Genomic DNA, 25629 nt, shown 5'->3' with positions numbered 1-25629 from the left:
TTTAATTAATCAGCAATAAAAGAAACATAATTATCTCACGATCATGTATTATAACTCAATTATAAGTAGATTAAATGATTTAATACAATTAAAACTTGTGATAAAGATGTATACTATGTTTAGACTGTTAATGTTATCATTGCTTGTTACATTTCACAGCTTAGACTGAAATTAAATGAGAAATTAAATGATTAATTATTTTTCAACTCATGATTATTTTAAGATGAAAAAAAATGGCCAGAATTGTAGTAATTACATAGTTATCAGGTTTATAACTCGTCTGTTTGTTTGCTTTTTACGGCACCGTGTAGTTCTCCGTAGATCCCGTAAAAGACGTCTAAGGGAACAGGCACATAAATGTAATGCTGTTTTTACTTTGAGCTAATAAGGATTAGATTTTTCTGTAAAGGTTGCGGAGGTCAAACGTCAGTCGCTTCGATTAAAACCTGACCCACCCAATCCAGGATGAGGGTCCAGAGATGTCCAAATGTAACCAGGATGAATATAATCTGGATAGAAAAATTATTTATTTGGCCACAGAAGAAGAAGGAAAAAGCTGTTCAGATTGATCTTTAATCATCATATTTATTGAAATAGTACCACTGGTGATGAGAAATCATAAAAATTTGAAATCGCTCAAATTTGTTGTAATGCCGATATCAAACAAATATAACCTCTTTCTACCAAAGCTAACCTACCTCTTTTCCAACATGAATAGCCAAATGTATATCTTCTCCGTTTGCCTTTTTCACTATATTTGCGTGTCCGTGATCGTCAATGGTTATCTTAACACCAGAACACGATCCGTTCATTCTTTTACCACTTATGATGTCACAATATTCTCCAGGTGGCAGGCCAGTCTAAAATAATGTTTATGTATAAATGAGATTAAAATCCGAGCTTTTTCGCAGACGCCAAACGGCAAAATATTGCGGCAAAATGAAGAAGTCAGAATTAGATCAATCTTTTATCTGACCAGCATGAAATCTCGTGCAAGCTTTCATGCTGGTCTGGTCACGAATTAAAAACATAGTATGTACCAGCTGCTTATTATCTTAAGATCCAGACGTGTTATCTTAGGTTCTTCACTGGTAAAAAGAGCTGCTCAAATTGCCCACCCACAATCCCACTTTTCGAGTGAGCTCCTGTCAGTAAATACCACTTACTTCGAGGGACCGACTTAATTTCTGATCTTAACTCGGTAGCTCTATCAAGTATAGAGTTGGGTTCAAAGACTTGGAAAACAAAATTACTTACATACATTATTCACGTCTATCCCTTGCGGAGTAGATAGAGCCAATAGTCTTAAAAAGCCAACAGTCTTAATGAGTATTCTATAATTTACCTGCAATCTTTGATTTAAATCAGATCCTTCCAAGTTGAACACTATGAATCCTCTGCTGCCTCTACTAAATGCAATCTGATTATTGCCATTGTCCCACCAGTTTTGTACCGTTTCGTTCTTGACCGCGTTTCTGAATGCTACCATTTGGTAGATTTGTCGCCAGCGGTGTTCACATACCCATCCGTTGCCGCATGTATCGTTCTGATTGGGTAGATAAAAATAGAAATTTTCATTTAATTGTATTTTAGTAATTTTAGAATAAGACCTCTCCTTATCTTTCCTAAAGATGCCGTAAAATTCGACTTAGATAAGCACAAATAGTGTAACAACAATGAATCGAACTGATTAACTAGAACTTGGTTTGTGTCGGTATGTAACACTATGGTGTTTTGCACATTGCTGATCCACTGCGAGAATTATAAGAAGAAGAATTACAAGAATATGAAAGACGAAGAAACTTATTCGTAGAATTTCTTTTTAAAGTCCTGCTTAATTCATTCAGTCTATTAAGAAAGTTATTATAGATTTAAATGTTTAAAAAAATATGAACTTACGTGATTAATTGAGGGAGAAATTATGTTTTCTTTTCTGTCATTAGGGGGTCCTTGGTCACTTTTATCAAAGAAGTAACTACTCATAATTCTCGGGATTCCATACGGTTGCGCCAATATGAATGCTATTGCTGCCTAAAAATCATAAGAAAAAAAAACAAGAACAATTAAAACGATAATTTACTTTTACGTAACTACGTAACCAAACTATGGTCGGGACCAACACTAGAAAGTGGTCACTTTTTTTAGCTTCTACCTTAGTCTAGTCCTGAAAAATGTAGTTATCACGAATTCATGAAGATATCTGCACATTTAAGCAACTCGACTAGACAATGTTTCAATATGGGTTAGATCCCGCTAAAAAAAGGTCGCGGAGGTAAGACGAAATACGCTCGTGTAAAATCTTGACTTATCAATCCAACAAGCCATGGTTACTAGGACATAGGTAGGCTTTTTGATTGCGCGTTCGGAAAAAAAACCGGTGTCCCGTCGACAAAATTCTCAATAATGTAGGGTGTCCGGTCTCTCTACCAAAATGTCCGGCCAAACTGGCTGGTCTGTCCGGATATTAGGTTTGGCGACCTGGCAACGTGATAACGCCAAGAGATAGTGATAACCGGAGTTGAATTCGGACCTACCTCAGAAGTCTTTTTTTTTCTTAAATTTTGAGTATTGTCTACCCCTAAAAGGATAAATACTTGATATAATGATATTACATAGATATTTACATTATTACAAGAATAATATATAATTAACGGAAATTATAAATTTACATTTTCAAAGTTCAAAACAGTTTTGTTAACCTTTTAACAACCTGCAAGAAACTTTGAATTTAGAAAGTTGTTAATTCATTGAAATGCTAAAGGTTACTTAGATTACTAAGTATAAAGTCTAAATTAATGTTAAATTAATCCAATCAACTCTAGATAGTCATTGCGTTAGCCGCAACTGCTTGAAAACACTCCCTAAAGTAATGTATTAAATATTCATGTTTTAATCACGTAGATTTCTAATAATGTTAATCTGTATTGTTTACAGTTACTTACGGTTTTATTTAACGAATTTAACACCGATTACAGTAGGTACATTATAATATAAATACATACTTACATACATATGGTCACGTCTAAATCCCTTGCGGGGTAGACAGAGCCAACAGTCTTGAAAAGACTGAATGGCCACGTTCAGCTATTTGGCTTAATAATAGAATTAAGATTCAAATTTTGCAGGTTACTAAGCCCATCGCCTAAAGAAGAATCCCAAGTTTGTATAATATGAAACTTATAAGAAAAGCCAATTAAAGAATTCGTTAGTAATAAAGCCAATAGAAAAATAATAAAAAGTTTGGTATATATAGTATCATTGAATATACATTATCGAAGTAAGATTATACCGAAGAAAAAAATATATATTTAGATTATGTTTACAAAATTCAGAATCATTATATTTTCATTGAAATTATACCTTAACTCATAAACCACTTAATGATTTTTGATAACTAACTAATTTAAGTCTGATTTTACATGTTTTGTAATGAATTTAACGATTAAAAATAAAATCACGCCTCTTTCCATGGGTAGGCAGAGACTACACCAGCTTTCCACTTGCCACGATCCCTGCATAGCTCCCTCGCATAAATCTCTCTGTAGCGGCTGCGATGATTGGGGCTCGACCGCCACAAAGGTGAGATCTTCCACCAGGCTAGGTGTTATGTCTGGGGAACCGGGGCTCCAACGATGTTGAGTGGGTGGTTGTATTTATGCTCCAATCAGTAAAATCTTTGCTTGAACGATTTAGACTCTTCGCTCTTATTGACTGATAGCGTCGCGTGATTGGATGTTGTGACTTGTGGCAGAGATGTTGCCACATCTCTATCTCTCTCTTGCATATCTCTCTCTCATCTCTCTCTTGAGATACAAGCTCGTCGGTTTCGGGTAATCTTTACCTGTCTTTTTGCCCCAAAATAGTCAATTAAAATTAAAAATCAATTTAAATATCATAAAAATACCTTATAAGCTCTGGCTTCCTTGTATGTCAAGACATCACTACTTCTTTGAGTGTCATGATTGTCAATGAAAGAAAGTGCCGTTTCAGATGGGGACAGACCCCATCCTTCTCCCCAATTCACCAGCCATTTCAGCGCATTTTTACCGCGAAATACCGCTTTCAATTCTGATCCCACCTGAACAAAAAAAGTCATGTATGTGATTTATCTTAGGCATGTTTATGGTACTTACAATATATTTATGTAGGTATATTGACAATATAATAGGCTATAAGTTAATTCAGCGCCACCTGCTTATTTTTTTTGTTTGGGTGAAATTTTATCGTGTAGGTATTATGTATGCCGTGTGGTTCCCGGCAGTGCCGTGTGGTTCCCGGTGCCGTGTGGTTCCCGGCACCATTACAAAAAAGAATAGGACCACTCCATCTCTTTCCCATGGATGTCGTAAAAGGCGACTAAGGGATAGGTTTATAAACTTAGGATTCCTCTTTTAGGCGATGGGCTACCAACCTGTCACTATTTGAATCTCAGTTCTATCATTAAGCCAAATAGCTGAACGTGGCCATTAAGTCTTTTCAAGACTGTTGGCTCTGTCTACCCCGCAAGGGATATAGACGTGACCATACGTATGTATGTATGTGAAATTTTATACACAATTTACAGGTTACCTGAAAGAGATCGGTTTTAGTGATAAAGTCGCCTTTTGCTGCTATATTTTTTTAATACATGATGAAGTGAATTTGCTGTTATTTATTGTGAGGCAATAAAGATGTCAAGCGTGACGCCGTTTTGTCGCGCGAAAACTATCGCTTTTTATGACGAATGAATCGGGACAGCATTAGCTATACGTGCGATAAAAACGGCGTCGCGCGTGTTATGCTACGTTGGCTCGTCTTCATAAATTAACGTAAGTAAATATATAATTGTGGATGTTTACAATCACGGTTAATTCCCGGAAAGGTAGGCAGAGACTACATATTTCCACTTCTCACGTTCCTTGAACAATTCTTTATATTTATTATTACTTCTTTCGCTTTCACCTTTCACCACATTCATAACTCACTTCATACAAGCTCGTCAACTCATGGTAATCTTAACCTCATCTTTCGTTATAACTTTCCCGATTATATCATACTACAGTCGTATAAGAAATCCCGATACGTTATACCTGTTACTTTATAAATTAACAACATAAGTACAAATTAATATTTTATAATGGTCTTATCTAAAATACATACAAACATATGGTCACGTCTATATCCCTTGCGAGGTAGAAAGAGCCAACAGTCTTGAAAAGACTGAATGGCCACGTTCAGCTATTTGGCTTAATGATAGAATTGAGATTCAAATAGTGACAGGTTGCTAGCCCATCGCCTAAAAAAGGATCCCAAGTTTGTAAGCCTATCCCTTAGTCGCCTTTTACGACATCCATGGGGAAGAGATGGAGTGGTCCTATTCTTTTTTGTATTGGTACCGGGAACCACACGGCATATCTGAAATATCAATACAAAAATAATACCCTGTATCGCAATAGAAAACATCTTTACACTCTCACAAACAATATAACAACGTGAGGAAATATTGAATATCCTTAAACCTCTTTTCAAATGCAAATTGCCATAAATTGAAGCAGACTTGGTAAACAATATCCTTTCATGTTCCTTGTCTATAAAATTTAATGGAGATGTTTCAAAGTCAGCGTCCCGGCGGCCAACCGTGCCGTGTCACGATTTGAGCTCCAAATTGATTTATTCGTGATTTTTGTTGTGTTCTCTTTGTGTCTATTATTTTATTATTTGATACTTTTTTTAACTTATATTTTCATACAAACAAACAAACATATCACAGACTGATTTTTGAAGCATTGCTTAATGATGGAATTGAATTTTAAAGTAACATGTTGCTTCGATGTACCTATTAGTTTCTAGTAATTGCGAGTTTATAAGCATTTCCATTGGTTGACTTTAACTTAAGGTTTCTAATCACTTCGTATTTGTATATAGCTTGGTGCAGCTATGTTGTTAAGTTGGTAATTTGGCCATCATAAACCGACTTTTTAATTATCCTGGAAAATTCAATGGGCTCATGACAATTTCAGATAACCATTAAAATTCTCCTTAATAATAATTATTAAGTATTTATTGATTTTTACTACACGAAACACAATTAGAAAGACTGAATGTTAAAAACGTTATATTGTACATAATTATGTGACATCCAGTTGAGTTTTTCTTTGATCTTTTGTTTTTATTTAGTATTTTGTACACAGATCATACCGCCGATAATCGCCCCAACAAGATCAACATTTGTCCACTTGCCATGATCGCTGCATACTTCTTTCAATTCACACACAACTCATATAACTCTGTTCGTATAAGCTTGTCAATTTAAGGTACACTGAATCTGACTTTACAAACGTACATGACAATCAATATTTGTTAGTGTCAGTGCAAAATCAGTATTTAATACAAGTCTATCCAGATTAACTCTTTTCAGAAGTAGAGAGAATAAACTCTATTCATAAATAACTAACTTATTCACAATGTAATGAGAACGTTTTCATAGTATTTTCCTTGCGTAGCTCGTAAATGTAACTAATGACGATAAATAAAGTTGATTGCCTAAGTAAATTTCAATATCTAAGTTTTAATGTATTCTTTCATGCCATAGAATTTACCAGTTTTCTCGCCGTATTAAATACATAAATTGTGAACTTATGACTACGTATTTTATTTGTTTTTATGTATATTTAATGAAATTATATATGGGATCTTGGCTACTGGATAGATATTGTCTCTGCCTACCCCTCCAGGAAATATTATAAACACCTATGAATATAAAATCACGTCTCTTTCCTGGATAATATATATGTTATAAACTAATGGATAATTGATACCAGCAACCTCGTACGCGTGGAACAGTTTTGTAGTGTAATAGTAGAACAGTTCGTGTATCTGCTTTAACTCCTGCGCAGACTGTTTAAGTCAATCAAGGGAAAAGGGCTTACGAACAGGAAGATAGCAACAATATCCAGTGTCTCCGAGTGTTGTGACTATTGACTCTGTCTACCTCGTACAAAATTAAGAAAATAATGAGGTGTGTGTAACAAATAGGACCCAGCTTAATAAGCAGGTGGTCTCAAATTTGTATCATCAAGATAAAAACATATATATACATCAACGGAATAAAACCAACATCGCGACCTTATCTACAGATACGATTGTCAATAATATTGTGAGGTATTAATAAAACTAATCTATAACATAATCTATCTCTCGAGAAATAAATACATTTAGGTATATAAAAGAGGACACTGACTGACTGATTGACTGCCATATCAACGCACAGCTCTAACCTATGGCTTTTAGACCTAGGTTGCATCCTCACCTCTCTGGAGAGGAGCCCGCAGTATACTTTTGACCATGGATCCTGGATTGGGTGAGTCAGGTTTTTTCACGAAGCCACTCTCATCTGACCTCCGCAACCTGGGCAGGTAAACCTAACCCGCATTGGATCCATGGTTACACAAACAGTTGCCTGAATGGCAGGTTTCCTCAGGATGTTTTCCCTCACCGTAAGAGCATCGGTTAGTATTCAAACTATATGTACATTAGTGAGACTTTGAAAATAGTCATTGGTACATGATCAAGGTGGGATTTGAAGATTTGAAAACATGTTAGGTCATAATGCTCTAAGTTTTCCCGGAATTCCCCACGGAAACGGTAATAAACGGATTTTTTACGATGCATACCTACTAGCTTAGCCGCGGACGCAACTCTAGTAATGAAAATGGGTACGTAGGTACTTGATAAAATACTTATGGTGGAGTAGTAACTAAACACCAACTATTATAACAATTATCTAACTGTTGAAGTTATCTGAGTTTCTTGTTAAGTAAAGTTCCTCAGTCATCTTGATGGTAAGGAGGTAAAGCTGCAGTCTTGTATCGTTTAAAAGAAATTGTCTATTTTAAAATCATCAAGTTTAATATTGTCAAAAAATAAATTATTTTGATGTAAAACCCATTTTAAAACAAAAATTTTTTTACAGCCGTCATTATTTAGTCATTCGGCAAATATAAATACTCTAATTATAAAATAAGTTACGCCCGCAGCGCTGTCCGCTTGATCCTCCTAATTTCAGTTTTTTGTAATTTTGGATTTTTATTTTATCTTTTCTCCTCTTAGAGAACCTCCAAAACTAGCCACTTTTTTGTTTAATTTTAATTTTTTTGTATAATGAAAAAGAATATGGTCGCTCCATCCCTCCCGTGGATGTAGTAAAATACGACTAAGAGATAGGTTTATATACTTGGGAATCTTCTTTTAGGCGATGGGCTAGCAACCTGTCAACATTTGAATTACAATTCTTTCATTAAGACAAACACTAAACGTGGCCTTTCAGTCTTTTGAAGACCGTTGGCTCTGTCTACCCCGCAAGAGATATAGACGTGATTAAATATTATATTATTATTATTTTCTATCCGCAAAAATCTATCTAAATAAGTAAAATTATTGCCTGTCTATCAAACCTCAGCTCTACATACCCTAAATTCCGTTACGTCTCCCAGTGAAGAGTACTCCGAAGGTTTGATAGCTTCATTGCCGTAATATATAACCTCTTGGTAAATATACGGTCTTGTGTTTGGAGCGAAACCAAAATTCGTATTGAGATTGTTCAGCTTTTGGTATATCTTCTTCAAGTCGTTCGGCCACATGTGTTTTGCTGCGTCTACTCTGAAAGCGATTGCTTTATTTTTTGTTAAGTCAAAAGTGATGGCTTAAAATATACAGCAAGAGACAGAAATATATGAACGAAAGCAATTTAGATCTATAAAATTAAACCACCATTCAGCATGCATGGCGGATTCTTTAAAGTGATGATATTTGTTTAAAAAAAATAACCTGTATACGTACATACATATACATATGGTCACGTCTATATCCCTTGCGGGGTAGACAGAGCCAATAGTCTTGAAAAGACTGAATGGCCACGTTCAGCTATTTGTTTTAATGATAGAAGTGAGATTCAAATAGTGACAGGTTGCTAACCCATCGCCTAAAAAAGAATCACAAATGTTTAAGCCTATCCATTAGTCGCCTTTTACGACATCCATGGGAAAGAGATGGAGTGGTCCTATTCTTTTTTGTATTGGTGCCGGGAACCACACGGCACTGTATAGTATACGTATTGCGTAAAATTGCGTTCTCTGTAATTAACTCGTTCAGTGATAATACTTGATAAAAGACGTCTTTACTCCTAAATAACTGTAAATGGGCGTTTTTCAATTTCTTTGACCACTGACAAAACAGCATGTCCACTGACTTTGTTTAATTATATAATTAAATATATAATAGTTTAATGTAAATGGCATACGGAAACTTAAAGAAAATTTCAACATAAGTAACTTGAAATAAGAAAGTTTTTAAAAATGATATCCCGATTTGAATAAAATCGATCCAAGTTACGACGTGTCACCCCAATTTACCATGTCCCATACATACCTTCCTAACTTTGAAGCGACATTTCTCAAAATATTTTCATTAAACTTTACATCTAAATCTTTCGGTTTATGGAAAAAGCATTCAAAATTATATATACAAAGAATTTTGATAAGTTTCTATATTAAAATAAGTAAATAAATCAAATTTTATTTTGTCCCTGATTTTTACAATACCGGAATTTCGGATAAGTAACATCGATTTTCTTAAACTTACAAAAATAAATCCTACCAATTCTAGTAATTTTTGTAATGTGGCAACTATTTTATGACAGCTTACGTCGTTTCCGGTTGCTTTTCGGGTCTCTGTGATTTGTTTATTCGTTACTTTTGTGTTCGAAGAGTGATGTCGAAAAAAAAAGTGTTCCAGTGAGTTTGTGAATTTGAACAGGTAAATCTTATTGTTTAAACACGCCTACCATTTAAAGTTGCGTATAAAGTGTCTTTGCAAACAATAAGTTTATTGGAATAAAGAATTACTGGGTATTATATGTAAAATTTTGGAATGTGTAGGCAAATATGTACTTTCGTAACATCCGATTAGAAACGTTATATATAGCCGGAATGAATTTTGTTGCTAATTGGAATTATAAGGCCGAGTCCTAAATAAAAAATCTATTTTTTTCTATTGACTTGATTTTACTTCTTTTTGTGCAAACAAGTAGGTATGTACTAACTAAAAATATTAAAACTGGAATCATTTTAAGCTTTTTGCACAGTGCACACGAAAATAAATTTTGGAGATTTTGTTGATAAGTGGCAAAATCAGTTTAGTAGTTTTTAAAATATTCGATGTTCGATGCGAACGACTAGTATAATTTTAATTTTTTTGCTTCTTTTAAGTATTTCAATTAAGTAAAAATGTTTAATCTTTATCTTGTGTGACAATTACTACATTTTGCATTTCAGATTTCTATACGAACACGAATTAGTATTCAATATACTTAGATAAATTATGGTAGTAATTCTGGACATCGATAAGTTTTTGACTCGCGACGATTTGAGACTACTCGAAAGAGCTAAGTGGCCATGGAGAAGATCGCACTTTATGCTAGCAACAAAATGTCATAACTGTAAAACTAACACCGACGCTAGATTACCTACTCACTTTGTAATATTTAGTGGAGAATACATTCATTGTCTTTTATATCATAATTTTTTCTGGTGTCAAATTTGTTTATTCTTTACTGTATATGATCATTATCCGGAGGACGAGTGCAAATATTGCGAATAATAACAATTAACCTGTAATTGAATAAACAAAAATGCCATTAACCGGAGCTGAACGGGCTAAAAAATTTAGAGAAAAATTAAAGGACGATCCAGAAAAGTATGAAAAATATAAACAGAAACAAAGGGAACTAGTTGCTAAGCGAAGGAAAAAAATTAGTGATTTAGATGATAACGAGAAAGAAAAGCAAAGGGAACAGTGGAGAAAAGAAAAAAGAATTCAGAAAAAAAGAAAAGATGAAAAAAAAAATTCAAGAAGCAAATAATCAAGTAACCATACCAAAAAATAGACCATGTCAAACCATGCCAAAAAATAGAAATACTAAAAAGTTACAAAAGGTGTACGCTAACTATTACAGGGCTCAAAAAAATCAGCAAAAGTTGAATACAGTCATTGGTCGTCTCAGAAAGCAGTTAATTCGCACTAAGCAAAAAGTACAAAGTTTGGAAACATCTAAAAATGTAACTGAAAAAGAATTGGAGAATTTAAAAGATGCTATAAAAGAGACATATGCAGAATGCAAAATACTTGCAGAAAAAAGGGCATTAAAAAAAATTGCACATAAATTTAAACAAAAGTTTGGAAAGAATCTGCCGAAAATTTTGGGTCTAAAAACTAAAATAAGATTTTGCAATCGTAGAAGTAATAAAAATTACGGGACATTAAAGGTAATTTTTCTTAATTATTTAGTGTTTCTCTCTGAGTAAGTGAGACCATATTATGATAACGTCGATTCTTATTTTCAAGGTTCGAGAAAACATTGCGGCGTTCTATCTGCGAGATGACGTATCTAGATGTGCAGCTGGTCGTAAAGAGTGTAAAACAAGAAACAAACAGAAGATGCAAGTAAGATATTTGCTGGACACCCTTTCGAACACTTATCGTATGTATGTAGAAGAAGGCGGTAAATTTGGTTTTACTACATTTTATCGCTGTAAACCATTTTATGTTATAGCGCCCACTCGTGCAGCTAGAGATACGTGCTTGTGCATTAAACACAGTAATTTCCAATATTTGTTTAACGCTTTGAAATATCGATCAATCATCTCGTACAAAAATATTGACGAAGTTGTCAAATTTTTTTCTTGTAATATTACTGCATTTAACTGTATGCACGGATGCTGTGAGGTTTGCAAAAATCCTCGCTTAGAAATTGATATTCATCAAGCTAATGATACTATTAAGTGGCATCAATGGGTAAGAACTGATCACAAATACCAAAGAGGTAGTAAAGAATGCGTTACCAAAAAAACAATTAAGCAAGAACAGGTAGGTACTGTCGCTGATTTAACATCCTTATTCATAGAAAAAATACCACTCTTTAAAATACACTTTCACAACTGGAAAGAGCAGCAAAAACAGTATCAAAAATGTGTTAATAATCTTAAAAATGGTGAGATCGCAATCTTATGTGACTTTTCTGAGAACTACGAATGTAAATATGCTAATGAAGTTCAATCAATTCATTTCGGTGCCTCAAAAAACACTATTACTCTTCATACTGGTGCAATATTTTTTACTGATAAATGTCAAACATTTGCAACCGTTTCGGATAATAATAACCATGACCCTGGAGCTATCTGGGCACATTTATTACCTGTTATTAAATATGCAAAGGAAAACTACCCGGAAATTTCTATTATTCATTTTTTTTCAGATGGACCTACAAGCCAATATAGACAAAAAAAAAACTTTTATCTGCTCAATTTATTTACCTGTAAATTAAATCTTAAATATTCTACATGGTCTTTCTCAGAAAGTGGCCATGGTAAGGGCATTGCTGATGGCGTTGGTGGTAGTGTAAAACGCCAATTAGATAGAAGAGTCTCATACGGCTGCGATGTCACCAATGCAACAGATGCCTTTGAAGTGTTGTCTAACTCAATGAAAACAGTTAAATGTTTTTATGTTAACGATACTGACACAAAAAATATTTCTAAACTTATTCCAACCAATATTGCAACCGTTCCTGGAACGATGAAATTGCACCAAATTATTTCATCTTCCAAAAATACTATAAAGTATAGATTGCTTAGTTGTTTTTGCGGCGATAATGCAGGGTTATGTTCCTGCTATAACCCAAAGTTTCATGAGTTTGTTCAGCCTAATAAAACGGCACCAAAAGTAGACCAACCAATTGTTATAACTGTGCCATCGTCAGAGGTGGAATATGATTTACCTTCTCCATCCATAACCGAGCAAATTGATGTAACAACTTTAAATTTTGATATTGATACGAATTTTAATATTGAGAATAACAACTGTGATCTTCCAGCAGTACATATCACAAGTCCTGTATGTGAAAAAAAACGCGCTCGCGTTTTGTATCCTGGAGACCCTCAACCACCTCTTAAAAGCGTAAGTGCGACCTCTCTTCTATACAATACGGGATCTTTTAATAAATCTAAAAATAAGGACCTTGATACGAATTTTAATATAGAGGGTAACAACTGTGATCTTCCATTAGTACATATCATAAGTCCTAAACGTGAAAAAAAACGTGCTCGTGTTTTATTTCCTGGTAACTCTCAACTACCTCCTAAAAATATAAGTGCGAGCTCTCTTCTATATAATACGAAATCTTTTATTAATAAATCTAAAAATATTGGCCCTGCCTGTAAGTTGTGTCAAATGGAATTAAAGAGTAAAATAAAGTGCATGGTTTGCAAATCTGATATATGTCTGAAATGCAGTGACTCAGTCTCTTTTGATTACATATGTCCTCCTTGTCTTTGTGACTCAGATTAAAGGTAAATTTCACCTTCAACATAAAATTTTATTGTTATAATTTATTGTTAAATTTTATTAGTTTTTAGGGCGAATTTAATAATCAATCACTGATTAGGATGCCGTTATTTTGCTAAAATTGTGTTGTATTAACAAATGTGATTGATTTTGGAAAAGTAAAAAAAATTAAACTACAAGAAGTTAGATTTTTTAGGTAAAAATAATCGTTAACGTTAACGTGACGAAGATAATTATTTTACATTAGTTTTTTACAGAAAAAAAAATACTCGTAACGGCTAACTTATAATCAATCATTGATTAGTATGCCGTAATTTTGCTAACATTGTGTTGTAACTGACAACTGTGATTGATTTTGAGACTGATTAAAAAATATATTTGTAGAAGAAAGAAAAATTTGTGTTTGTGATCTCAGCTTTATGTTCCTATTAGTAACTAAGAATTCCGATTAGTAATTGGTTGAAGTGAGACTTCTTTTATAAAATGTTATTTTACTTTGTTAATTAGTAAGAATATAATTAATATAAGAACGAAATGTTATTAACATAATAATGTTTTACCTGAATTGCTAAGACATTTAGTTTTATACCTTACGGATTTTTCATAAGAGAGTATTAAAAATGTTGATGATGATAAAAATGTTACTTACCGGAAGTAAATTCCTTAATAATTTGTAGAATAATACTGATAATGTTATTTTTTTCTTGTATTCTAAATGAAAACAGTTACATTAATAGGTTTTTAAATAAAAATATATGGAAAACGTGTTTTATTTATTTATTATCAATTCACATTTTGAAGACGACTTGCGCCCCGAATTGTCGAGAAATGCTCATTTTTTGACGAAATTACTTTTTCAATTACAGTATATTTAGTATTTCCAGAAAGCTTATTTTAAAAGCTATTTAGAAATGTAAAAATAAATCAGATAATCGAATATTTTTTTTTTGGCATTCCGGTACAGTAACGGTCATCTTTTTTGAAAAACGCCCAAATACTTTAATTTATTTATTTTTTATGTAATTCATTTATTTAATGTATTTTTTGTTTTGTGAAAGACGAATAAACATACACACTACCACATATCCTTACACATTTGCACATTTAAAATTAGTAGGTAAGATAGCATATTACGCAGTTACGAGTATGTCCATATTGTTTTTACGTGAATAGTTATTTAAAATATCATAAGCTTAATCCATTCGGATAAAAAGTTATAAGATTGCACGCGTACACTTCGTGCACTTTTGGATATTCCATTTGATATTTATGTTTTACTAGCTATTACCCGCAGCTTCGCCTGCGCCAATTAAGCGCCACTTACACGCGCGAGTTTAGCGCCACTTACACGCGGGAAGTAATGTGCCATCTATGAAAGAATACAGGTTCTTTTCAAAACCCACGGGATCTATCTATAGTTTTAACCAGGATGAAAAGTACTCTATGTCCTACACCAGACTCTTATTACCTATATATAGAATTTTGAGAGGATTGGTTTAACGAAAAAAGGCGCGAAGAAATAACAAACAAACAAATAAACTTATTTTCGTGTTTTATAATGTAAGTAAGGATTTAATTGTCCGATTGTTATTTTAATCAAATCCCTTAGTGTCCCAGTGATAGCCGCGTGATCGGATAAAGAGATAAAAATCATAAATAAACTTTCTTACACGTTTCGTTTAAATTTTGTGGCATAGGAAAATAAGAAATCCGGAAAATAAAACAATTTTGTAATGTTTTCCGTTTCATATTAAAATTTCATATTAAAGAAAGAACCTACTACTATTTTAGAAATGACGGAATATGTATATAAAAAGCGATACAGCGATAGTTATTCTACTACGGGGCCAGGAACATGCTATGACAGGATTAAAATCACAACTAACAATATTAATGCAAAAGTAAGTTGATATGTTTGTTTGTTTTCTATTCACGCGTAAATTTTGCATAAGTATAAACAGTACAATTAAGAATCTAGAAAAGGAAATAGCGTACTTTTCACCCCGATAAAAAACTATAGGTAGTTCCCGTGAAATGTGCAAAAAAAAAAGACATTGACGGAAATTTAAGCGCACAGTCTAAACTGCTGGGTCTACATTTTAAAAATTTGGCATGAACATTGCGAATTAGTCTAAGAGCAAAAACCGCGGAGCTGACGGAAAATATCTCGAGAAAACCTTCACCTTCAGGCAACTGGATTTGTAACCATGATTCAAATTTGATTTAGGATCCTGAAAAGTTACGGAATTTAGATAGGAGTTGCTTAGTGTATAAACCTGACTCATCCAAAGCAGGATCATGATAGAAAGCGCACCTCATGATCTTCAGATACCTATATGAGGACTTAACCGGCATTAACGCCAGGTGGAAAGATTCATTTTACGCTGACATAGCGTTTCCTTTTAGACATAAACAAAAAGCTATTTAGCTAGAAAAGTTACATTTAATCCGTAATATAGTAATTAAGGTACATAAGTATATAGTACCTACATAGGACTGAAACAGATCAAGTATTATTCTCCAAAGCAATGCCACGCCGAGCCAATCCTCTTTGCGGTCCGCTTTGACTTGCACTGCTATTGCAATGCTTGTACGAGATAATTAGATTCTATACGGGAATGTGGACTTCGTGATATTTCCAAGAACTGGGTTAATTTGTATCGATCAGCGCGAATATGTTAAGTCCTTGGCTTTGTCTTGGGTTCAAAATCATAAAGTAGATATAGGGTTGTTTTCAAAATAGGTTACAAGTTAAATCTATTACCGCTTCCAAAGAGCAAGTATAGAAGTTCTTAAGATGTTAATGATGGGTCACTTATAGCGATACCTGGTTTTCCCCAATTAGACCACTTTTTCGTGACCCTTTTTGCGAAGGGCTGTTTTATCCTCTTCTTCATCATTAATTACGATTAACGAAATAAGAAATTCAATACTACTTAAATAAGAGAAATCCACAACTGTTTACCTAAAGAATTTATTGCTCAGTGAAAAATCAAGAAATTATTTATAGGTATTGCAAAAGATTACAGCTAAGTCAAAGAGTACGAATAGAATGTAAAACTAGAAACAGAAATAATCACTCATAAATATACCTTAAATCGTAGAGAGACAAAAATTCTAAACTGACGCTACATCACTAGGACTATATCCAAAATATCATATACGCAGAAAAAATTAGAATAGATATAATTATTTGCTCATACCACGAGAAATTAATTTAAATTGCATGTGAACTAGTAATTTAAGCCAATAAAGTAAAGTAAGTAGCAGAAATTGCAATAAGCATACACAACACAGCGATAAAACTGTGCATAAGTATTTTACCTGAAGCCGGCCACTCCAGAATCAATAAGAACATTGAAATATTCAACGATCTCGGTGCGGACGTGACCTGTCGTCTGGTTTAAATCTTTCAAACCCACCAGTTGACAATCACGGACCTGTTACACAAATTGTACGTTATTTACTTCATTATCTACGAGTATCTTTGGGTGATTTGGGTTCTATAAAAAAAAAGGAATAGGACCACTCCATCTCGTTCCAATGAATGTCGTAAAAGGCGACTAAGGAATAGGCTTATAAACTTGGGATTCTTCTTTCGGGCGATGCGCTAGCAACCTGTCACTATTTGGATCTCAATTCCACCATAAAGCTAAACAGCTGAACGTGGCCTATCAGTCTATTGGCTCTGTCTACCCCGCAAGGGATATAGACGTGATTATATGTATGTATATATGTATCTTTGGGCAGTTTGAATTCTCGTTTGTTGTACTCCACTGATGTAAAAAAATTCTAGACGTCGCAACTGACATCTTTACTATCCTCAAAATTATTCTGTACACTTATTGAGGTAGACTTTTTTATTTTTATAACTTTTTAGGGATTGGCTTATAAACTTTGGATTCCTTTTGTAGGCGATGGACTAGCTATTAAGCTATCATTCAGTCTTGAAAAGACTGTTGGCTCTGTCCACCCCGCAAGGGATAAAGACATTATATGTGTGTGTGTGTGCAGACGTGTGTTACTGTGATTTGAATCAGTCACTTGTCTTAAAGCTGGATAGACTAGCAAATAATTGCATTCGTTTCATATTTGATTTACGAAAATATGACCATGTCTCCTCTTTTCGTTCTCAGCTTGGTTAGCTGCCTATTCCTTTTCGTCGCAAAGCTAGAATCCTATCCATGCTGTATACTATTATCAACGACCCTTTCGCTCAAGATTATCTTAAATCGAAGTTCCCACTTTTAAGCGTTACCCACGCTCGATCCCTTCACTCTTCTGATAACCTTCTTCTGGCCACTCCTGCCCACCGCCTTGGATTCATGTCGAATTAATTCCAAGTACAAGCCATCCGACTGTGGAATTCCCTTCCTGAATCTATTCGGAAAGCGCCTAATAGATTTGCATTCAGGGAGCAAGTCCATAAACATCTTTTTGACCAGTAGTTTTATTTTTTTTAAACTCTACACAATCATCTAACTTATGTAGTATATGTATGTTTATTTTATATACTGTATATATTTATCGTCAAACTTATATATGTAAACTATATTATATGTTAGTGTATAAGGTATTCTATTATTCATATTTTTCTTATTATTATTATATATATTTTTTTTTACACTCATTGCACCACCCGTACGTCCATCTCAGTTTGGTCCAAAGGTTCGACTGGCAGAGAATGCCTTGTGGCATTAAGTCCACCTGTTGCACATTTTCGTGCAAAAAGTTTAAATAAATAAATATGTATTACTTTTTAACTTTCTTGTACTTCTTCCTTGCAAAATCTTGGAAGCTCAAAGTTACATCCTCTGAAGAGGCTTAGATGTGATTTTGTTTTTATTTATTTTTGTTGCCTCGTGAAAAATGTACCGAATTCTGAAAACTACGACATTGCCATACTTACTTCCCTCGCAGATAATATGAGTATTTTATATTGACAATAATCAATCTTATAAACCATTAATTAAATGTTGGTGGTTATCTCCCTGTTATTGTTATCACTACCTGCGTATTTGTAAATTTTGAAGCCCCCTACTGCGACGAATTGATTTGCACTAGAGATAGGGACATTTTAAACGTAAATATCTAAAATAATTGTCTAAAATCTTATAATTTTAAAGTTAAACAAATAACTTATCATCAAGTCATCTATATGAACGTGGTCTTTCTCGTCTACCCCTTAATATAAAAACCGTGATATGGTTACAAAGAGTATTACAGCCTTTCTATAGAAATAAGACCCAGTTAGTAAAAATAAGCAATCTATCATCATTTAGAATAATTATATTAGAAGGTAAATAAAATGCTTCATCAATAGATAATTATTAGTTAACGTTTTAATTATTTCCTAAGGATCTATAATATGGTCAGTCCAAAACTAGCAAAAGACAGTTTGACCAAATCCTATGCAACAAATCAATAATTGATATCAGAAATAAAGATTGTAAGGGAAAGTGATAATTATGACAAATTTTAATTGTATTGTTTACTGTATGACTAATCTGTGCACGGTGTAAATTCGTGCTTTGTCGATGATATTATACTCTGTGGTTTTACCTTCTAAGATAATATTTTATCGATCAACCTACAGTGTTTTGGAAGTCAATTAATCATGATAATAAATATTACACTTATTACATACATTCTCGAAAGAACTTACCCAACTTTGATAATTTGTCTAATGTTCTGAGAGTCAAATGATTTAAGAGCTATTCTGAATATTACAATACAAAAAAAGTAAAATATTGCGGTCAGTATTGTTACTGACGGACCATATAGGCTACTAAAAAGACTTTCGTGGAGCGGCGTGAAGATCAATGCCATCATTTAGGCATGCACCTGCGTATGGCTTTTCAGTATTTTCTAAACTGATGGCTTTGTCTACTCTGCAGGGCATATAAACGTGAACGGCGTAAAAAGGAATATAGATTAATCTTATTATCGTGGGAAAAGGAATAACAATATACAGATTAAAAGGTACGGGTGACCAAAACACGCTAGTACCGTCAGCAAATACAAGAATAGTTAGTGATTATTACTAGAAGGAACTTAAGAGATTTTGTAGTCAAAAAAGGTGCTATGTCAGAGAATATAAACGCGAGAGCAATAGCGCACCCTTTCTCAAATTCAATTAAAAATATAGATCTAATGAAAATTCTAAAGATACGTACCTCAGTAGCATTATTGTAGTTATCAACACTACAGTAAGGTTGGTGGAAATGTTCTCTATGATAAGGAACTCCTGGATAATGGTAATTCTTGAAGTCAGCAGTGCTGCCACCTGTCCCTATGTTACTCGGGCTGTCACCAGTCATATGATTCACGACTACGTCTGCGTATATTCTGAAAGGAAAAAAATTGCTTTAATACTTTTAAAAAATGTACAAGAATCATGCGTTAAGGAATTTCTTTAAACAGCTTCATTAGAACGGATAGAAATAAGTTGTCATGACTTTACATTTTATAATATAAAGAAAGAGGGAGACACAAGATAATATTTTTTTTTATCAATATTACTAAATTTCAGATACCCTTGACTAAAAAAACAAAATCATACAACATCTATGATTTTGTTATTGTAAGCTCCCAATATTTTGGGACACCGTAAGTAATATACGAGTAAACCTTCACTTTTGTAGTATTGAAAATTTCTATGACGTTTGTAGAACTAATTTTCTTTGAACTAAGTTGGCGGCTTTGAATTATTAGAAAGCCAGATATTAGGTCGCGGAATACAAAAATAAATTATAACATAAGATAAATGATAGATTTCGTACGCGTGGTATACCTCATAAAAGGATTTATTTTATCACGTTAATCTCTATACCTAATTACAACAATTTAATCCATATTAATCGGATTAATTAAGTCGATATGTGATATCCAGAAGTGTGCAATATGCCGTGTGGTTCCCGGCACGTTAAAATAGGATCATCTTTTCCTAGGGATGTCGTATAAGGCGACTAAGGGATAGGCTAATAAACATGGGTTTCTTCTTGTGGGCGACGGACTAGCAACCTGCCATTAGATAAATCTCAATTCTATAATTTTGCCATGAACCTGAACGCGGCCTATCAGTATTTTCAAGGCTCTGTCTACCCCGCAAGGCATATATATGTGATTGTATTGTGTATGTATGTATTTAACGATAATCTTGAAATTTTATTGCATGAGGGCATCTGTGTTAACTTTCCCATTAATTACTGTGTGGTAAGTATTAATTTACTTAATCTAATCTTTGTATTAGCTTGTAGATAGGGGGTAATCGCCACTAGATGTAGGTATTGCATTTATTCATTTTATAAAAATTATATGACACAGTTATGTACACAAAAAACACCAACTTTTTCATTACTTACGTACAACTGTTTAAGAAACAAATTTATTTCTCTTTTCACGATAGCATGTAGCTACCTATCCAAAAAATTCTTTCACCACATATGTAGAACATTTCATTAATTTCTTTTAAGAACACCTAAATTAAATTATCCTGTAATACCCACTAAAACAAAGAAATAGAAGTCTGCATACCACGCAGTTTTACGAGCAAGTGCAAAGAACTGTCCCAATTGAGATTCAATATGAAAACTGTCACATTCACCAGTGCTTGTCACTTCTGTTGTCATTCCGAAATCTATGACTATCCATCACTAAATCAATATATTAAATACTACTTTTGCCCGAGACTCCGCCTGCGTGAAAAGCACCCTATGTCCTTTTCCGTAGTCCACACCTGTGTGCAAAATGTCATAGAAATTGGTTCCTCTGTCGTTTTGATGTGAAACCCGTCGAACAAACATACAAACATACTTTCACATTTAAAATATTAATATGGATTTACCTTACACCGACATTGTTACACCTTCTAGTCATGTTCAAGAACTGGCTTTCGTCTCCCGATCTTGTCTTTAGTTTGTATGACATCACTTGGTACCGTTCGTACCACGTTCGAGACCCATCAGGTAAGTGGATGATAAGGTTTTCCGATGGAGGGGATATCTGGGGAAATTGTAATGCTAAATTAACCCTTTGAATACCATGGGCACCATAAACCGTCTATTGGAAACTTGCCAAAGACGCCAAAAAATTAGGAATATTTTATAACCTAATATTGAAGTAGGTCAAATATAAAAAAAATAAAAGTCTTAACGTGGTATTAGGTAGAATAAGTAAGTAAGTAAATGCTTTGTTGTTTAATAAAAGAGTACATTATAAATATTAAACATTTTCCAGTACAGTAAAAAAGCGACTCTTCCATAATAAGCTGAAAAAAGTTAATTTTTCAATCATGCTCCAACACGAATTAGAACATCGCTCCTTGTGTTGGAGAGGCAGGAAGACTATTGCTTCGCCACAGAGGCCGTAGAACACAGGCCTTATTTTTTTTTTATTTCTTTTAAGTGCCACTGCGTCTTTTTTCAGAGACCATAACATAAACCTGAAGAATGATGATAAACAACTATTTTAAATAATTTGTATGTTCATACTTACATACTTACAAGAGATCGTTTATTTTTACACCGATGCACTATTAAAAAGACAACAAAAAATAAGTACACCACCGTCGGTTATACCTTAAATGTATTTAACTGTTAGAGGTATCAAAGGTGCGGGTAAGTATAATTTTCTACGTGGGCAACTGGACACTCATGCATCATTATACGAAAAATCTCATTAAGTACAGTTAACACAATAATAAGAACACGAATACTGAAAAAACTTGAGTCACCCAATCCAGAATACGTCGTCAGAGGCATACCCTGGGCTCCTCTACAGAATGTGAGGATGAATAAATTAAATTAGATTTACTTTCACAATTAGAAACAAGGTATCACTTATTGACGTCACATAACTTAAATTTAATTATATCTACTACCGCTTCCAAAGCGCATGTGCGATGCAACCTTTTTCTGCCTTTTTTCCGCCTCCTGGCTTTAGTTCCGTAAAACCAGGAGGCAGTAAAAAGGCTGAACAAACCTGAACTCCACCGAAGCCGTGAGGTGCCAAGAACCTTTCACATTCTTCTGCGATATCATCCCACTTCCATTCGAAAAGGTGGACTATGGTGCTCATATCTGGCTTCTGATTGGTTCTTGAGTGGTGATCAGCGTATACCACGACTATTGGTAATATTAACAGCAGGGTATTAATTCTAAGTTGCATCTTAAGTTGTTATTTTATAGAAACTAAAAAAGTTATAAATTTTTTCAGTACGGCAGCTGAGGGCAAATTCTCAACCTCTGTGTGTTTCCATCAAATTAACAGTTTCTCTGCCTCAAGAAGGATTTTTTTCTGAAAAAATGAGCGATTTATTTTTACAAATAAACACTTTTTCTTACTTTAGTGCTTATGATATTATTTTTAATGCTACAAGAAATTATGGCTAAATCACTGTATGCATAAATACTTATGGTATTCATGCATAAGTGACTATCAGCTGTGGAATTCTAAGTATATAAGTAAACACGTTTTGTATAAGTAGGTATAAATAACTTTTATAAAAAGAGAACCGCCTCCAATCGATATTATCCTTTTATGAAGTCAGTTAAATTTACAAAACCTTTTCCTAAGTGTAACAAACACTTTCCTGGGAACTACTTCAAAATTGATTCAGCAAAACGCGAGATAATTGCGGACAAACATACATACAAACAGGTCAAACTAAGAACCGCCTTTTATTTCGTAGGCGGGTAGAAAGAATGCGTACAATGAGATGAGTAACAATTTCACGTCACGTAACCAGTAAGCCTGCTGAATGAGGTTCCGACCATTCGTTATGTTTGTGAAAACCTAGATCCTTTGACCCAAATGTCTACATTGAAAAAGGACCACTACCTACCAACTTTTCATCGTTTATATAATGTAAGAATAACACGTTTCGATTCACGTTTTCCTGTCTGTGTGATCTGTTATGATCAATCAGTGATCAAAAGTTGGTCATTCAGTCAGAGTAACGATTTTAATCATGTACCTTTTGCGAAACCTATTTAAAAGGTAGGTACAGACCTACGTGATTAATCAAAACTTTTGCTATTAACCGTAGTACCCGAGCAAATGAGGTCTACCAATCAACTTAGGGACAATAATTTTTTTATGTTTGTATTTGTAACCGCTGGTTTGATTTTGATGAAATTCAAAAAGGTGATTTTAGTTCGTGGGGCAACAAAATAGGTTCAGTTGTGTTTGAGATATTCACAACTTTCGCGAGATCTATGTTCGCGGCGAAAAATTATTAATTGTTAATGTACTTCATTTTTATTATCACGAGATACTTATTCAACGATATTATATTTTAAATAAATACTTACATAAATAAACGTCTAAGACCAATCAGAGAAAGTTCGTTTCTCATCATGCCCTGGCCGAAATTTAAACCAACCTCCGGTGTCACAGACAAGCGCACTACCGCTGCGCCACAAAAGCCGTCAACTTACTCTAAATAATTAAAATTTTGATCACGCCTTTTCTTCATTTGACCATTCAAGCTAATTATTACAATGAATGCATTAACATTCTGCGGTTTTAGCGAGCCAGTAATATAAATACTAGTAGGTAGGTATATAACTGGCTTACCACAGAAAAACCAACAAAACTAGCTAACATGTATCTAGTGAATTGCATACTCTTTGTTGAAGTTTGTAAATAAGCGTAGAATGATACATAGGTATCTACACATAGTGACGTCTTTATCCCTAACGGAGTATACAGAGCCAACAGTCTTGAAAACTAGGCCACATTCAGCTGTTTAGTCTTAATGATAAAATTGAGATTCAAATTGTGACAGGTTGCTAGCCCATTGCCTAAAAAATAATCCCAAGTTTATAAGCCTATCCCTAAGTCGCCTTTACAACATCCATACAGAGGTAGTTGTAATAAACTAAAGTAAACAAATATATCTACTTACCTATGCCCATTTCTATACAAATAGATTTTAGATATTAAACCCATTTTGACGATTATTCTCATATACCTACCTCTTGTGTTTTCACTATCACATTTACTTGATCATAAAAATACCATACATAACTACCATTTACCGAGGTCAGATAAGAGTCGCTTCATGTAAAACCCCGTAGGTACCCAATCCAGGATCTCTTTCAGGGGCGCAGCTCGTGCTCATCACCAGTAAAGTGAGGATATGGTAATATCCCGGTAGGGTCTAACGTCAAAAGAATGAAGATGGTAAAGGCTCAAAATACATACCTTTATCAGTCATATTCTGAATTGTCAGTCAATCAATAGAAGGCACACAAATTAATCTAAGAAAACTAAGTAAAGGCAGTAAATTATTAAGAAAGTTTGAAAAAACTAATTTACGAAATGAACAATTCACAATTTTCACACACAAATCATTGAACTTGTGGTGCAACACTATTAATAGCAGTGACGGTTATCAACAAATAGTTAAGGTCGCGTTCTTGAACTATGCGTTACTAACTCGTTCGTACATACTATAATCACGTGTTTATCCCTTACGGGATAGACAGGGTCAACAGTGTCGAAGACAGAACGGCAATGTTCAACCGGTTCATACTTATTAAAATTTAGAAACTTATGATCCCTTTAATTTTTCTATAGTTTACTTGCCTCTTTCCCGGAGGGGTAGCCAGAGATTACTCGTTCTCCTTGCCACGATCCCTACATACCTACTACATATACTTCATCACGCTCTTCATGCTCTTCGGTTTCCGTCTATCCCACTAGTCCCATAAAGTTACAAGCATAAATACATACAAAAAAAATCACGCCTTTTTCCCGAAGAGGTAGGCAGAGACTACATCTTTTCACTTGCGACAATCTTTGCATACTTCTTTCGCATCATCCACATTCATGCAAGCTGGGCGGTTTCAGGTACTCTTGACCTGATCTTTTGCCAGGAAGTCCTTAATTTATTCCCATTGAGATACAATCGTAAAAGTTGTATCTGGTAATTTTAAGAAAGTACTTAGCACTATTGTCTCAGTAGTCCCATGAGATAAAAATCACTTCGGAAATCGTATCCACTCTTGTTCCCACTTACCGGCAGGATGTTCCCGATTTGAAGTCTTTTTAGCATGGGATGCGCGACGCCGTTATTATGCGAGAAAAACTACGCTGTTTTGCTTTTTTATTATGACGTGAAACGAGACAGCAATAATTTTTTGATCGTCTAGGCCTTCCTATTCCAACTTCTTCCACAGTCAATTCTTCTTAATTCAACAGTTAGGTATAAATGAAACAGAAATTTGCATATAATATTCACTTTTT

General features: G+C 34.0%; 2 protein-coding genes across 2 annotated transcripts; one reads left to right on the top strand and one right to left on the bottom strand.

Annotated features, from left to right (window-relative positions):
- On the bottom strand, window positions 1-22670 carry LOC106129266 (alpha-amylase). The gene is made up of 10 exons (XM_013327771.2): window positions 22360-22670; window positions 21224-21381; window positions 19554-19725; window positions 16702-16817; window positions 8448-8637; window positions 3905-4078; window positions 1900-2031; window positions 1346-1546; window positions 699-860; window positions 1-165 (listed from the first exon to the last, which is right to left on the bottom strand). Exons 1-10 carry the CDS (start codon window positions 22543-22545, stop codon window positions 154-156), a joined length of 1503 nt encoding a protein of 500 aa, XP_013183225.1. The 5' UTR covers window positions 22546-22670; the 3' UTR covers window positions 1-153.
- Window positions 9181-14144, top strand: LOC132901754 (uncharacterized). The gene is made up of 3 exons (XM_060947577.1): window positions 9181-9792; window positions 10311-11300; window positions 11380-14144. The coding sequence occupies exons 2-3, from the start codon at window positions 10800-10802 to the stop codon at window positions 13378-13380; spliced, it is 2502 nt and encodes an 833-aa protein (XP_060803560.1). The 5' UTR covers window positions 9181-9792; window positions 10311-10799; the 3' UTR covers window positions 13381-14144.
- Window positions 22671-25629: the final 2959 nt, after the last annotated feature.

This window comes from Amyelois transitella, chromosome 13, assembly GCF_032362555.1.
Source record: "Amyelois transitella isolate CPQ chromosome 13, ilAmyTran1.1, whole genome shotgun sequence".
Taxonomy (NCBI): domain Eukaryota; kingdom Metazoa; phylum Arthropoda; class Insecta; order Lepidoptera; family Pyralidae; genus Amyelois; species Amyelois transitella.
The sequence above is the reverse complement of the archived record's forward strand: the minus strand, read 5'-3'. Positions and strand labels throughout refer to the sequence as shown.